The 16,787-nt window shown below is 34.8% G+C and overlaps 1 protein-coding gene across 1 annotated transcript in view; it reads right to left on the bottom strand.

Moving 5' to 3' along the window:
* Window positions 1-10,317: 10,317 nt before the first annotated feature.
* The window catches only part of LOC105641614 (WD repeat-containing protein 26 homolog), a gene marked incomplete in the record, with an annotated part of 48,553 nt that continues 42,083 nt past the window's right edge, over window positions 10,318-16,787 (bottom strand). Inside the window, 2 exon segments of the mRNA XM_012226200.4 lie at window positions 10,318-10,681; window positions 13,677-14,306. Coding sequence (XP_012081590.1) covers window positions 10,466-10,681; window positions 13,677-14,306 — 846 coding nt within the window.

Below are 16,787 nucleotides of genomic sequence, written 5' to 3'. Positions count from 1 at the left end.
TCCATAAACAAGATTAAACACTTAAATCCTTCACATAATCAACAAAAATCATAGAACCCCTTCAAGGAGGTTCGACAAACGTATAGAAATACGTAATCAAGCTTTTTACTTTAAATCAAAGGTACATAACATAATGTCATCACATGAATCAACATAATAAAGCATTAAAGCATGGAAAACAAACATAAAAATGAAGAATTTCCTCCCATGGAGATTCAACCAACATAAGATTTGCATACCAAGAGCATTTAATTTTTGACAAAGGCAAAATCACATATTTACCATATAATTAAATACATTCAAATACTCAATTTCATCAAAATCCATCATTTACACACATTAATTGAAAAATCATACGAAAATCCTAAAACACCAAATTTCGAAAGAATGACATAGAATGCACTAACCTTAAATTAGTGTTTAAAACCTCATAATCACCTTCAAAGGCTCTTTTCCCTTAGCTTTGGAGGTAGAACCATCTAAAAAGAAAATAAATCCAAAAAAAAATGAATAGACTACATAAAAACGAGACCTTAATGTATTAATGACATGAGAAAATGCATGAGAATATATTTCTAGCCTTAGATTGAAAAACCTTTATTTTCTTCGATGAGAGAGAAAGAGGTAGAATGGAAAATGTGAAAGAAAGCTTACAAAAAACACTAGATATCTGAGTTTAGGTGTAGGAATTCATCTGTTTAGCTTAGGAATTCATAGAGTCTTGCTTCAATTTGTGCAAAAATGAAGATTTGTGAAGTGAGAAGAAGAAAGAGAGAGAGAGAGAGACAGAGAGAGACAGAGAGAGAGAGAAGCGGCATGGCTAGGTTTTGGGAAGGAGGAAGAAGAAGTTGCAACATGTTAATTTTGGTTTTAGATGAGTTTTAGGGTCATTTGCTCTGTTCTCAAAATGGATAGTGAAAATTAGAACATGAAATCTCATCCAATAGCCAATATTGATTCATTAATGCAAAATGGTAAATTGTGTTTATATAAAGACATTTAACAAAACAAAGTCAATAAACTCTTTAGAATAGGTGGCTAGAATTAAACACTACTCTAACTCTTGCTACACTTAATCAAAACTCTATAATTTCCATATGTCATGCCAAATCTCTACACAGGAGAAAATACTAAAATACCCCTATGACATAATAATCAAATATTGTATAAATTAAATAAATTATTACTAAACACATAAATTCTAAAACACATATAATAACATAATTATGAATTATTTCATCACCGGATTAATTTAAAGTACCAAACCCTCTCAGCAACCCATATTTGTAATTAAGGAAGATCCTGAGGATTACTTAGAGACCTCTCTCTTTGAGCAAGTCTTTTTGTTAGAGAAGGATGATGTGAAGACTTAACTCACCACCCTAGTTCAACCCGCCCATGGACCGTTGAATAATTGGAGCTATGATGGTGCATATCTTATTGTTGAGATGGTTTCCCAGTCTGAGTCTGAGTATAGTAATAGCATTGGGTCTTCTAGTGAGTCTTCTGTTTCGAACCTTGAAGGTCCATGTTTTAATTGTAATGTAACTTTGGACCTTAGTGGTCTAACTTTTAATAAGAATTTTTAGTTTTTTGATTACTTGTCCTCATCTCCTTTTTCATCTTCATATTCATTTGATTCAATAAAAAATGATACATTACATGAAATAATAAAAACTGAAAATGAAAAAGAACATGTAAATATTGGCCAGGAAAAATATCCTAAGCAAACCTTCATTAACCCAGGGTATTGATATAGATTGGTTTTCATGGAAGACTGAAGACATGGAAGGAATAGATCCAAAAATAGCATCTCACAAAATCCCAACCTATGAGCATGTCAAACCGGTTAAACATAAATTAAGGAGATTGAAGTCGGAGTGGTCTTTGAAGATCAAGGAAAAAGTCACCAAGCAACTGAATAACACGTTTATTGAGCTAATCGCATAACCTAAATGGTTAGCCAACATAATACTGGTTCCCAAGAAGGACGAAAAGTTTCCTCTACGATACATTGACTTGCCAGTTGACTGCATGGCTAGTTATAAAGTAATCTCCTAAATTGATTATGGTACTTCCACCAGACAAAGAGAAGACAACGTTCATTGCAGAATGGGGTGATCTAATCTTATTTGTACTTTCATTTTAGTTTAGTTTTTGTTCTCTTTAATGTTGAATTTATTTTATTGCTTCTTTCATGGCTTTATGTTGTTGTTTTATTATAAATGCCATTTTTCTTCATCTTAAGTTTATTTTTCAGGAACATTATTAATCAAGGCCAAATAATTGATCATTTTAATCGAAAACCTAGTTACTGAATCGTCACAATCCAAAACCATTGGTCAGACCGGCACTGGGGCCTAAGTTAGCTTAAAGCCGTTGAAGCCCGTAATAAGCCTAATATATGAAAACCCATTTCTTTTAAAAGCTGACTCTACAAACAATAAGCCCATATTTCGACGTTATGTAATTAATTTGTCAAATTATATATCTGGCCCGGCTTCAATATCTCATATAGTTCATAGTTCAAGCTTGTATATATATCGTATAATTCACGTCATTCATAATATGGGCAAATTGGTCCATTCATAACATTTAAAGAGGCAAATAAAATATAATCTACAGGTTTACTAACCAGCACACTATTAATTCTTACATAATAAGATGTAAAACAAAACATCGTAACTGCAGAACCCAATAAATGGATGCAGATTGTTCATACACACAATACTATATATATTAACATTATCAAAAATTGAAAATTACTATTGAGTCTCTGCGAAGAAAGATGCAGAGCTTATCTGGATCAACAAAATGTCTACCTCTTGGAAAAAAATTTAAAGGAAAAGGGTGAGTTTCACAAACTCAATAAATAATAATAAATAATACATAATCCAAAAAATCACATAAAATATTTTCCAAATTTGTATAATTAATATACAATTAATCAAGCATATGTCCAGCATCAGCACCTTCAATAATATCAACTTTAAGTAATCACATCAAATGGAGATTGGTCAGAGGCGTCACAAAACCCCCGATAAGACATCCCCGCACATGGCCTGTCCTCTCATACGTATGCACTAGGGAGCCGATCCCATACATGGTCAACCAGTCTGATCCTCACTTGACCAGTTGTCACAACCTGTTTCCATGAGCCGGACCGGCACTAGGACCCAAGTAAGCTTAAGGCTCCCGAGGCCCGTAGTAAGCCTAAACACTAAAATCTACTATCTCAATATAAATTTCAAACATTCAACCCATATTACTAGAAAAAAATAAACCTCAAGATTTTATTACCAAATTTATCATCTTCAACATTTCACAGTTCAAGCTCAATTTACAATACATCACATTTCTAATATGGGCTCACAGAATTATTTCATCTATATTAATACACGACTAAATGTATGTAAATTCTACAACTGCAGAGTCACTAACTGTTAGATATACATAGATTCTTATACATATAGTTACATAGCAAAATAATTATTGAACTAGGAAAATTTCTTTCTAGTCCTGCGGCGAAGAAACATAGCTTAAACCGAATTTAAGAGAAACTTACTTCCTGAAAAATTAAACAAGACATGTGAGTTTTCTAAGGAGTAATAATTATTGCACAACACACGCATTCACATAAATGGGTAAATATATCAATCTAGTCATTCGACTAGTTATATGCTCACGTAGCCAGTCACACAAATGGCATATCACCAGCACTCACAATTATTAACATCTTCACACAATCACATCACGTGGAAATTGGTTTGTGGTGTCACCGACGCCCCCAATGAGTCGTTCTCACACATGGTCCACCCTCTCATAACGTGTGCACCAAGGAGCCAATCCCCCATACATGGCCGACCGGTCTAATCCTCACTTGACCAGCCCTCTCATTGTTTTTCCATTCTCTCTTTTCTTTTCCATACCACCAGGAGGCCACCCTGTGGTTTATTCATATTATCCATATCATATCATCAAGTGCACACGGGGTGCCGATCTCCCATATGGCCAACGGTCTCGTAGACCGCCCTCACAAACCCATGGTAACCCATTTCATTCCAACTCCACACATACAAGGCATAACATTATCATAACACAATTAATCAAGTATTGCAATTAAATGCAAGCATAGCAAACAATTAATTAACATGATGCAAATACACAAGTAGACATTCATAGTTAATTATAATTAAATAGAGAAATAGTAATCAACAGCATATTATTATAATAATTGATCCATCGAAAATAAATAAATATTAAATAAATAATAATAATAATAATAATAATAATAATAATAATAATAAAATAATTAGAAAACTTTATTTATTATGTATTAAGTTAAAGAATTAATCTAATAAACCAATTAATTTAATTATTGATTAAGACTAACCTAGGTTCTATCGAAATTTCGGCGGAATCTCCCCTAGAATCTGATCAAACCATAATTCAATAACAAAATTTTCAAAGCCCATACATCGGGCAATTCACATCAACTCATCCCATCCGCCATAACCATAATCATTCATTCAATCTTCTTACTCAATTCACACAGCCCATGCATCGGGCAGTCAATCCAAATAACCCATCCTCTTTAGTCTACATACGTCATCCATCACACACACGCGTATTCAATTAACAGCTCCAAACCAATAATCAATAAGTTATATTAGCCTTTGAGCATATTTCAATGATATTATTAAGTGTTCTATACCTAGTTACCAAAGAACTAAACATTTTATAATAAAACTTGATTCGCCAAGTTAAATACAGGTACTCTCATTTGATAGTTTCTATATTATACTTACTCGTCTAAGCCTTAGATTTTAATTTACCCCTAACAATAATTTTATCAAATTCCTAAGTCAACCACCATAATTATTAACTAATATTAAATTTTCTAATTATAACTAATATTCATGAAATGTATTTAGTAATATTCAAAATTGATTGCTTCTAACAATATGCCCCAAACTAATTCTTAACAAGAATTATATCAAACTAATTATTTTTTAGAATTCAATTTATTCAACTATAAATTTTAGATTTGGAATTTATATTGAAAATGAGAGAATAGGTCTTAGGACATACCGACTGAGAATCGGACTACAATTCCACGATTCGCGCAAAAAGGAGATCATTCTGTCTCTTGGGGGCCTCGCCGGAGTGTCGCCGGCCGATCACCGGACCGCCGCCGCCGGCCGCCGTGCACGATGACCGGAAAATTCCAAACAACCCAGAAATTTGCATGAATTCCACCACCCGGCTCGAAATTTCATGGGGAACTCAAATTATGCATCCATTTGTCAAGTCAGTGGCCCATTTGGCAGGAGAGAGCCTCGATAGCCAGCAAAGAAGCCACCGATCATGGTGGTTCCACCATTCTCTGTCGGAAACACGATTTAATAGAGGGAAAATGTTTGCGTGGCCACCAGGAAGCGATTTCACCCATTCTCAGTGTGCATAGTGGTCGAAAACAGTGGATTTTTGCTTGAGATCGAAGAGCCGGAGCTATTGAAGGAGACGGCTCCAATTTGCATCACTGGAGGTCCGATCAGAGCGAGGGAAAGCTGGAAAATGGACCAGCGACTCCAAGGAAGTCGATCGCCACCTCCCTTGCATCGGATGGTGGTAGAAAACGGGCTGAGGGAGGAGGAGCGGTGTTGCCCTTTGTGTGCGTGCAGAAGAAGAAGAAGAAAGGAGAAAGAAAGAAAGAAAGTAGGTCGGTTTCTAGATCATTCTGGTTTGATTCGAACCGATTTGGTCTGATTCAATGATCTGACTCGATTTTGCTTAGTTTACGGGCTTTTCACTTGGTTTTCGAAAGTTTCAAACGGGTTCAAGGGTCCAGTTAATTTATTTTATTTGATTTAGTACTTAACGTCCAATATAGTTCTTAAAAAGTTAGAAAATTTTCGGTTAGGAGTTGCGATACCATTCTTTGGGCTTGGGCCTAACTTGCAAATTGGATGCAGACAAGATTGTGCAGTATCTGCGACCCACACAGTTCAAAAAAATTCCAATTTTTGATTTAATAAAAATTCAAAAGTTTCGTAAATAAAAATTCAAGATATATCACCAGTCCTCTCATTGTTTTTCCATTCTCTCTTTTCTTTTCATTACCAACAAAAGCACACCATATGGTTTTATCATATTATCCATATCATATTTCACCAGATGCACATGGGGCATCGATCTCCCATACATGGCTAATGATCCCGGACCGTCTTCACAATCTCATAGTGGCCCACTTCATCCCAATTCCACCCAGAAATAAGCATCATTATCACATCAAGTAAACCAAACACTTCATTCAATATAATAATCATATCGATAATTAATATGCAGCTCATGAGTGTAATCATGGGTATAGAATTATATAACATTTGTACAGTTGTAAAATTATACTTATATTTCAATAATATTATAATAATATATGAAAATAATAGCTGAGTATTGATTGTATTTAGATAGTATAGGGTGAATGATGCATGTATACAGATAATGATATGCACCATTTATTATTATTCATAGTGATAGAAGAGAAATATGCTTTAATTTAGATTTTGATTTGTAGGAGCAGTACACGAACTCGATCGATCAAGATAAGACATATATATAAAGGAATATAACATTAGACAAATGAATTTTTCTTAAATAATAAATTTAATATATATTTACTTAAAATGGGACTTTCCACTTGCTTCAATATTAACAATCTAATATACTTATTAGAAACTGCTGACACAGCCCATCTATCGAGTAATCTATCAATTCAAATATCCAATCGCTATAAATAACAACTTATATTCAATTCACAGCTTATAAATTAAAATGAATCTTCGTTCTGATCCTTGTACATCCTTATATATTATTTTAGGTCAGTCTCTTAAAATCAATAATTTCAATTAACTTATTGTATCTTTCAAAATAACCTAATTTACCATCACTTCAATTCATATAATATAATCTTAATCTCAAAATAATTTCTACCTTTCCATCAATGGATTTCCTTTTACTTAATTTTTTTTAATTAATTTACTTCCTCATTTGGTCCTTAATTCTCAATAGTCATAAAAAAATATTTTTATATTTTTATTTATGAATTTACCTCAATCAAGATTATAATTTCTTAATTACATATATTCCTTTCCTATTTTTATAGTCCAATCTTAATTTTTAATTCAAATCAAATCACACCTTCAAATCCTCCTTCTATAGTTTAGTACATAGCATACATCTAATCAAATCTACTTTAAATCCATAATATATTTTCCATCGAGAATTATTATCAAAATTCCTTACTTACCAATTAAAATAAGCTTTAATTAATTAAGGTCTTCTAATCAAACACTAGTGAAATATATTGTAAAATACCCAATATTAGGTTAACTAGCCACAAAATGCTAGGAATTGATTAAATTTTCTGAAAAATAACCGGAAATAGTCCTAATACCCAGAACACGTTGCCGGAAAATGCTTCACTGGAGACGACTGCTTTGCTCGCGGGAGAGACAACCGGAGGTGGCTAGCGCACTGACAGTGGCAGGGAAGGAACCAGATCGACTTGCCTTCAACCACTCTCGCCGGAACGAAGAGAGAGAGAGAGGAGGTAGTCGCTAAAGTCGACCGAAACAGGAGCCGCTGCTTGTCTGAGCTACTATGATCACTGGAGCTATGAGCAGGAGGGACGCGACTTCGAACGATGGTGGTCGACGGTTGACATCGCAGAGAGCGGCGATCGAAACTGAGATTACAGGTGGGGCGTGATCGAACTGAGAGAGGAAGAAAGCGGTTGGTGGCGCGATGGAGGCTCGTCGAGCGTATCTCAGATGGCCGGAGACCGAGAGAGAGAGAGAGAGAGAGAGAGAGAGAGAGAGAGCGAGCTGGAGCTACGCTGGGTGAGGGAGAAGAAAGGAGAAGAAGAAACAAGGAAAAAGAAAGAAATCTAGAGTTTCTAGAGCTTTCTAGGCCATTCTGGTTTCATTCGAACCAGTTTGATTCAATTCAATGATTTAGTTTGGTTTTGCTTGGTTTATATATTTTCACTTGATTTTCAGATAATTCAAACTGATTTATGGGTCCGATTTAACAATAATAAGATATTTTATTGTGTAATTTCTTTGGTTAAAATTTCAATTAAATTTTTAAATGAAAATTTTCTGAAATTGAATTTTTGGATTATTTCATCAATTATTGCGCTTTTCTTAAATGGATTCAAATCAGATTTTTCTTAAATTTATCTCATAATAAAATTTAAATAATGACTCATAAAAATATTTTTATTAACCTAACCCAAATGAGTGTTTCGATCCTTTTTAGCTACTTGGACTAGTGCTTGGGTTGGGAGCTCATAGTTGGTAACTCCACTAGGGAGTAAAATAATTTTTATAAAGTGGACTATTAATTGATTTAGAAAATAAAACTGAAATTATTTTTTCAATGATTACTTAATTGACCTTCTTTTCACGTTCAATCTTTTCATGCATTATTACATTTTACATCATCCCTTAGAATAATTAAGATGAAATTTATGGGTTTGGGATTGTGCCACATCAACAATTCTCTTTGAGGCTCTTGAGTGGTTGTGAAAGTGTTCAGCCCGGACGAATTCTTGGATCCTTTTTGATATGTAACAAGTATGCATTATTGTTGGACTCACCCGAAACTCATGGTTTAACATATGACTAGGTATATCATTGCTCTAGTATGATGGGACCCTATTAAACCAAGTCATTCTATACATATTTCATATAATGACATTAGTACTATAGCCTTAAGTTGTATGTACTTTAATCAAGACATGTTAATGTCATGTAAAATGGTTTTCTTCATGCATATCATATGCCATGCATACACCTATGAATTAAGAGCCTAGATACTCTTTCCATGTAGATTTGTCATATCTTTGAACATTAGAGCCTTAGATCCGTAGGCATACCCTCATCCTCATAACCCTAGCTTTCTAGGAACCATACCTTGGTCCCGTGGGTCTAACCTTTTGTCCTGCCCTTATTTTGAAGAAAACCATGTCTTAAGAAACTGGAAATGAGCAAATGGATGTCCTTAGGAGATAGTTTGAAGTTGCTATGAAAAGACAAGAATATAGACATTAGGTTGTTTAGCAGAGAGTAAACAGGGCGGCTTCTCAAGTTGTTCAATTAATTTCTATATTCTTATCCTCTTGGCAGGCTACTCAATTTCTCTCAGTTCCAACGGTCCGGTTCTTGTGTTTGGACTAAGCTACCTCATGGTTTCATTAAGTGTAATGTGGATGCAGCCATGAACAATATTACTGATATCGTTAGGGCTGGTTGGATGGTGCGGGCTGAAGAGGGATTTTTTATTAATGCTTTCCAAACAACCTTTCCAGGAGCTCAAGATTCTAATGTGGCCGAAGCACTGTCTTTTCATGAAGCTCTTAGTTGGTCTAAGAGTAATGCCCTCCACCATGTGGTCTTTGAATTAGACTCTCTTGTGCTTGTTCAGGCACTGAAATGGAAGCAACCTGATGCTTTATATTTTCGCAGTCTTGACTGTAGGTCTCTCCTTAATGAACTTTTAGCTAGTTCAGTTGTTTTTGTAAAGAGATCGGTGGATATCGTTGCACTTGCAACTTTTACTTATTTTGTCTGATCTTAGGGAATAGATTTTGATTTGGTTTGATGAAGTTACACATTTTCAAAAAAAAAAAAAAGGCATAACCATCACAGTCGACCAATGCATTTAAGAAATTAACTTCAAAGTATTGGCCAAAAATCAATCTTAAGTTAAAATTCAAAAGACCAACTGACTTCATTAAATTATAATCTAAATGCATAAATACACCACTATACTATTTCCAAGAAAACCTCAGATATTTTAACTTTTACTTCAATTCATTAAACATCACTTTATAAAATTATACCTATTTAATCACTTCAACTAACAAATTCATTGAATGCTCCAATTTAAAGTATTAGAACCATTAAAAACCTACTGACTAGTTCAAAAATATGAAAATTACTATTTCAAAAATTGTACTAACTACACATCAAAATCAATATTTATGAAAAGTACATTGGGAAATTTATATGTTTGGCTGAAAATTATTGATCCAAAACTTCAACTTCAACTCCAACTCATATTCCTGTTTCATCTAGAGAACACAGTTCGGCAGATATGTAACAAGCTACAAAATGAGCAGTGATGCTATTATTTAGATAAATCGGCATCAGCAAATTGTGTATCATTTTTGCACCAAAACCCTTCAGCAATGACTATGAAAGAATTAATAAAATTTCTCACAGAACAAAAATAAAGTAAAAAGAATCAATGTAATGTTAAAATGATAATTTATTATCAGAAAGTAGCTGTATAATTCACATTGTTATTGTGTAGGGCAATGAAAACAGGTGTATATACATGAAAGCAATGGTCAAGGAAAAGAAGAATTTATCTTTTTGATTTGATGCTTCAAGTTTTCTCAAGTTCCTCCATTGCAGTAATGGATGCCATTGCTGTGAGTGCCCTTTTGTTTCATGCACAGAGCATTTAAGCCCCATATTCGAATTGTACGATCATCACTAGCTGATGCCAACATGTGTGGATTTTTTGGATTCCAGCTCACACAATTAACAGCCCCAGAATGGCCAGGCAATGCCTCTATGAGCTCTCTTGAGCATTTGTGCCATATATATACCTACAGAAGCAAAACAACAATGATATTCATGGACAAAAGAAAATCACCAGAAAACAAAGTGATCCCAAGTCAAAGAACATATCTACCTAGAAGCCAACATTCAGATTACCAGATGACAAAACTAGACTTTATCCAAGACCCCATATAAATTTATTAATTCAAATATTTCAATAGTGACGATATGAATGACACAAGCCTTTCTAGTAGATTCCATGACATCTAAAGCCATTTTCTGATGTTCCAATTTTCCTCCTTTATAGCACTTTGGTCTCAGGGAGTGTCCACCAGACAAATTTTTTACCTTAATATTTATTGGGCCATGTCTTAAAATCGCTAAGCTAATTTAACTACTTTGGCCAACAACCTTGTATTCTCAAACTGGCAATGTGGAATTCACCTTATTCAATGCTATCTTAAACCGTCAATATGGAATTCACCTCATTCAACAACCCCCCCAAGTGCAACGAGGCTTGGGCTTCCGCTTGTCTTTGCTCAAGATAGACAGGTATATGGTTCTCTAAGACCACAACCAAGGGCTGCCCTCTTTTCCACCTACGCCCCTGACAAGCGTTTGGCCTCTCGCACATCACACCACAAGACAAGATTCTACAACAAGATCCAGGTCCAGGCCTATTTGGCCCATTCAGTTGTTGGTTCTTCGGCCTAACGCATTTTAAGTTTCCCCAACAATCTTGTGTGCCCATTTTTCTACTCTTAACCCACCAATAGGATTCATCTAATTCAACATCCTTACTAACATATATCTATTATAATATCCTTCAGAATTCAGCTACTTCATCTGTGTAAAGGTGGACGAAGATCCATGATACAGTAACATATCTATTATAACAACCCACATAAATTACCAAATAATTAGATTCTTGATCTAAGTTCTACAATCCATATAAAACAAAAAGTTAGGAAATACCAAATACACAACAAGATTTGACGATAACATAACAAGAAATAAGACAAATTCGGCAAATGAATGCATGTCCTGACAACATATTTGAGCATAACTAAAATTTTCAGTTATCATCATCATCGACATGGATTATGAATTTACCACAAATGTGATACAGTAGTAATGAATTAAGGGGTAGTTTGATGGAACTGAATATAAAGAAATGCAATCAAATAAAAAAAAAAAAATCTAATAGAACAATAAACTAAAACATTTATTTCATTAAATATTTCATTTAACACCAAAATACACCTCATAAATAGGTAATACGTCCCTAGTATGGACAAAGTGTATCCTAGATATTGTGTCACTGTTGCCTTTGATAACCATCATCGGCTGCATTTTTCTTTTTCTTTTTCTTTTCTTTTTATTCATGCTAACTTTGGAGGTGTAGAGAGATGGCAGTGTGAAGTTGCAATAACAAATTAACTGTCCCCTCAAACCCTAGACAGAACCACATAACCAAACCAATTTATTCTCCACCTTTAAAATTTAGATCTATACAGTTACTCTTACAAAGCAGAGCTTGGTAGTCAACAGTATTCTTTCAAATTCAGAGACATGATAAACACATAATATTTTTAATTGATATGGTGTTCATTTGGATAAAGAAAGAGAAAGTACAAGAGATAGGAGAGAGAAAATCAAGCAAAAATTATGGGCCCATTACACAATAAATTATATAATTAGAATGTAAACATGGTTTCCATTTCAAACTTTAGGACTAAACGTGGTTGAAATTTGATCTCAATGTGTTTATTGTTCCATAAATGAATGTGTAGTAATCTTGCAGTCAAATTTAAGTTGACTGATTTCAATGGGATTGGATTACAAATTAGTAACTAAGGCAGAAATAAACTCCCGCCACAGGTTACTCAACCTCTCTCCCTATTCTCTTTCCTACCTGGTTTATGTTTTTTATACCATGTGTTTGTCTGCAATGACAATAGAGAGAGAGGGACAACTGAGAATGGAGGATGGGGGAGAATGGAAAAAGTCTTCACTAGTCTACCAAGCATAGAAAACAATGTAGTTAAAAGAGAAAAACAAGCTCGCTTAAAGCGCTGCAACAAGTAGCATAGCGCTTTTAAATATAAAAGACGAGGCGCATTCAATGAAGCAAATGCTTTTTCCACTTAACTGTACACCTCATATGATGTGGATGCAAGAAAAGCCCCTCACTCTAGGGTATTAAAAATCGTAAAAATAGCACTTTTAGATTCCTTTCACTCTCTTATGACTCTTTGGTGACAACTTCGAATTCGAGATAAATTAACAACAAAAAAGTAGGTTTCTCACTTTTCTTTTAAACTTGGACTCTTGGAGATACATTCCATGGTAGCCAGGTAATAGTTTTTTAGCAGAATCATCTTTTTTCAGTCTTTCTTCTTCTTCTACTTCTTATCAAACTCTATTTTCCAATAGTGAATTCTTATTGCCTTCAAAAATTTTTTTTTCTTCCTTCAATGAAGCAAGTGCTTTTTGTTTTTGATTTGTTCTTAATGCAATGGGCTGGTACAATGCTTTGAGAGTGTGCCTTACATTTTTAACTACCTTGACAGAAAATATATTAAGAATTTAATGTGGCTGCCACAACATGCTTTTGACTAAACGTGGCGATATTTTGATGCTGATGATTTTATCATTAAGAAAAAGAAGATTTAGTAGTGTTTCTAAGAGAAACATAGAAGTTAATAACCCTTCTAATGACTATGGTTACCCCATATGACAATAATCTATATGAAAACAAATCATATGGTGAACCAATTAATCCACTGATATGGAAAAGCACTGGTCAATAGAATTTCTTGGAGAAGCCAAAATTGAAAACACAGCATATGATTTTTACCATGTTTACTCCCCCAGGCCCAGGAGAGACTGATCAGATTAAAAAAAGATTATCCATGTAAGAATCATAAGCCAAAAAGAAAAATGGAGAGAGAAGATACACTATACATAGCTTTTTGGTCATTATCAAAATTGAAATCTCATATGCTGATATTTTAGCTTAAAAGGAGATATTATCCATACCTGTGAATCTTCACTACCACTGGCAATAAAAGTTTGTTCAAGTCCCCCAAAACAAGACCTAATAACAAACCGGGTGCGTTTGTGACCTTTATACTTAGCTATAAGCTTGATGCCACCATCTATATTCCAAAGATGGATTTCTTGATTCAGAAGATTAACCAGCAAAAACTTATCATCTCTTGACAATGAGAATGAAGTTATTGTTTGATTCTCCTCAATCACTCTCTCATTTTTTGCTTCTATATCAAGTAGTAGGATTGCAGTTTCCTTGCACATACTTATGATCTGTTTCCCATCGCTTGTTATTTCCAAATCAGAGATCTTCAAAGTTCGTGGCCCTTTCCAACACTCTAGCTCTTTTCCATCCAAGTCCCACATGCAGATGCTTTTATCGTTAATGCCAGTGCATACCCGTCTCCCATCTGGAAACCATCCACAGGAAATGAGGCCAAGACCAACTTTCTCATAGACATGGAGGCATTCACCAGAAGCAACATCCCAACGCCTGACAGTCTCCTCAATCCCACAAGTGAGAAGCTGCTGATCATCAGGACTCCAGGAAACAGAGGACACAGGTTTTTGGTGACCAGATAATCGATGCTTAAAAGAAACTCCACCATTGGAATCAACCTAATAAGTATTTAAATAATTAAGAGATGAATTATTAATATAACAAATGAAATGAAAATTTAGTCTCTATGTTAATCTTTTGGTGAAAGATGTCATACAGTTATTTTAATGACTACAATAGAGAATAAATTCACAACGGCCTCTAACAAACATGGATCGTAACTTGCATGTATCTAATCCAAGAAAAACTGCACAGAGATGCATCCAAAATTTATGCTATTAATAAAGTACTAGACAATAATATTGCGACACAACATCAAAGGTTGACTTATATGATTCTTAGGGATCCTTGATTTCTTTCCTTTATTGTAAATTTCCTATATAGTTTTAGGTTATGTGTACATATACACCTTGATGTAAATCACAAATACACAAGAAATAGAGAATAAGTTTCTCCCAAAAACCTAATATATGATAATTCGACATGGTATCAGAGCCAAGGCAACCTGTTTCGGTAAATACCTAAAAAAAAAATCTGTTCACTTTATGTTACTGCTGTTTCTGGGACCAGTTTTGGGACAAGCTTCTAGACTGTCATAGAAGAAGGGTGGACGTCACCATCCACCCTAGATGGAAGCCACCTGTCGATCGGTCATTCCCCGAAATCCCGCCATCAGCCGACCACGTCATGCGCTTCACAAAGTTTCTGCGTCCTTCTCACGCGCCGTGGCATGGGCTGTTTTCTGGCCATCTCGGTTCCAAAAATTCTTCCTTGAAGGTTGCGCCTTTGTCCAAGCTTTCGTCTCCACTCGTTTTGCACTTTGATTTTTTGCCTACCATCCTTTATATGCTGCTGAGTTTGGTTTTTTTCAAGTGTTCCGCTGTGTATTTCTTATTCCTGCTGTTTTTTTTCGGCTACTGTACCTACTTCTTTGCTGGTTAGATTGTGTGTCTGCTCCTAATTTTTGGTTAGTTTATTATGGTTATTTAATCATGAGTGATTGTATTAAGACCACAGAAACATGTTGAAAATTGTATGGACAACCGACAAGGGACCGTAGGAGTAAAGTATGGGTTCTGTGGCAAAAGAATTGGTTCAACTAGACCTATTGCACACTGAGCTGCAGTAGCATCTTCTGCTGGAAATTTCTCTATTGAAGACATACAATTATTAGGGCGTTTTTGGTCAAAACTTAACTCTTCATCCACCGTAGATACTTCTAATTTTGTGCAATTTGGTATGGCCCTTCATACTAATTCTGTTAATGACTCATGGATTATAGATTCAGGAGCAAACAAACATATGACAGGCTCTTCTAATAAATGTTTAACCTATTCATCTTGTTCTGGCAAAGAAATTGTTCGCATTGCTGATGGTAATTTCTCACCTATTTCTGGCACAAGTTCTATTGAGGACACATCCACCATTGATTTAACTTCTGTCCTTCATATTCTTAGTTTTCCTGTAAACCTTTTATCTGTTAGTGCAATTACGAGAGCTCTCAACTGCAAAGTTGAATTTTCCTACTCATTGTGTTTTGCAAGATCTGAGAACAGGGAAAACAATTGGCTTTGGTAGATTGCGATGGCCTGTATCTTCTCGAAAAAGGTAGCAGTCCGCTGGCTCATAGTATTCCTCACCCCCTGTTAGGAAATCACGGTAATGCTAGTCAAGAAATAATTATATGGCATTGGCGATTAGGACATCCTTCTTTTTTTGTTCTGAGAAAATTATATCTTAGTCTTTTTGAGCACTGTCGGTTAAAGTTTTTAAATTGTGAACGAGATAAGCATACAAGGAGTTCTAATATTTCCCATAATTATAAAATTTTAGTTCCTTTTCATGACTATTCATTCGGATGTATGAGGTCCTACTTCTACTGTTTCCTTATCTGGCTACAAATGGCATGTCACCTCTATGATTGTTGTACTAAATTAACTTCGATTTACTTACTGAAAGCAAAAAGTGAAGTGTTTTCTCGCTTTAAATCTTTCCATAACATGATTAGTACACAATTTAATGCGAAGGTAAAAATTTTAAGAGTATACGGATAGCATGTTTCGGGCATATTTAGACTCAAATTGAATTATACATCAAACTAGTTGTGTGAATACTAGTGTCCAAAATGAGGTCTCTGAAAGAAAAAATAGGCATTTACTAGGGGTAGCTAGATCTCTTTTATTCACCATGAATGCTCCCAAGACTTATTGGGGAAATGTAGTGCTTTCTGCTACTTCTTATTAATAGGATGCCTCTTAAGACACTCAATTTTAGAAGCCTCATAGTAGCCTTACAGGGTAATACCTCATATAACGTTCCCCCAAAAGTATTTGATTGTGTTTGTTTTGTTCATCACAGGCATTGAGGCAACTTAGAACCTAGAGCTTTGAAATATGTATTTGTTAGTTACTCTACCACTCAAAAGGGTTATAAGTGGTATCATCCTCCAACCCAAAAATACGTTGCGAGTATGATGAGACCTTTAGAGAGTCTTGAGCCTTATTTCTCCCCAACTCCTCTTCAAGGGGAGATTATGATAG

This window comes from Jatropha curcas, chromosome 4 (genome assembly GCF_041381405.1).
Source record: "Jatropha curcas cultivar XTBG-Jc1 chromosome 4, XTBG_Jcur_1.0, whole genome shotgun sequence".
Lineage (NCBI taxonomy): Eukaryota > Viridiplantae > Streptophyta > Magnoliopsida > Malpighiales > Euphorbiaceae > Jatropha > Jatropha curcas.
This window is presented reverse-complemented; position numbering and strand designations above follow the sequence as displayed.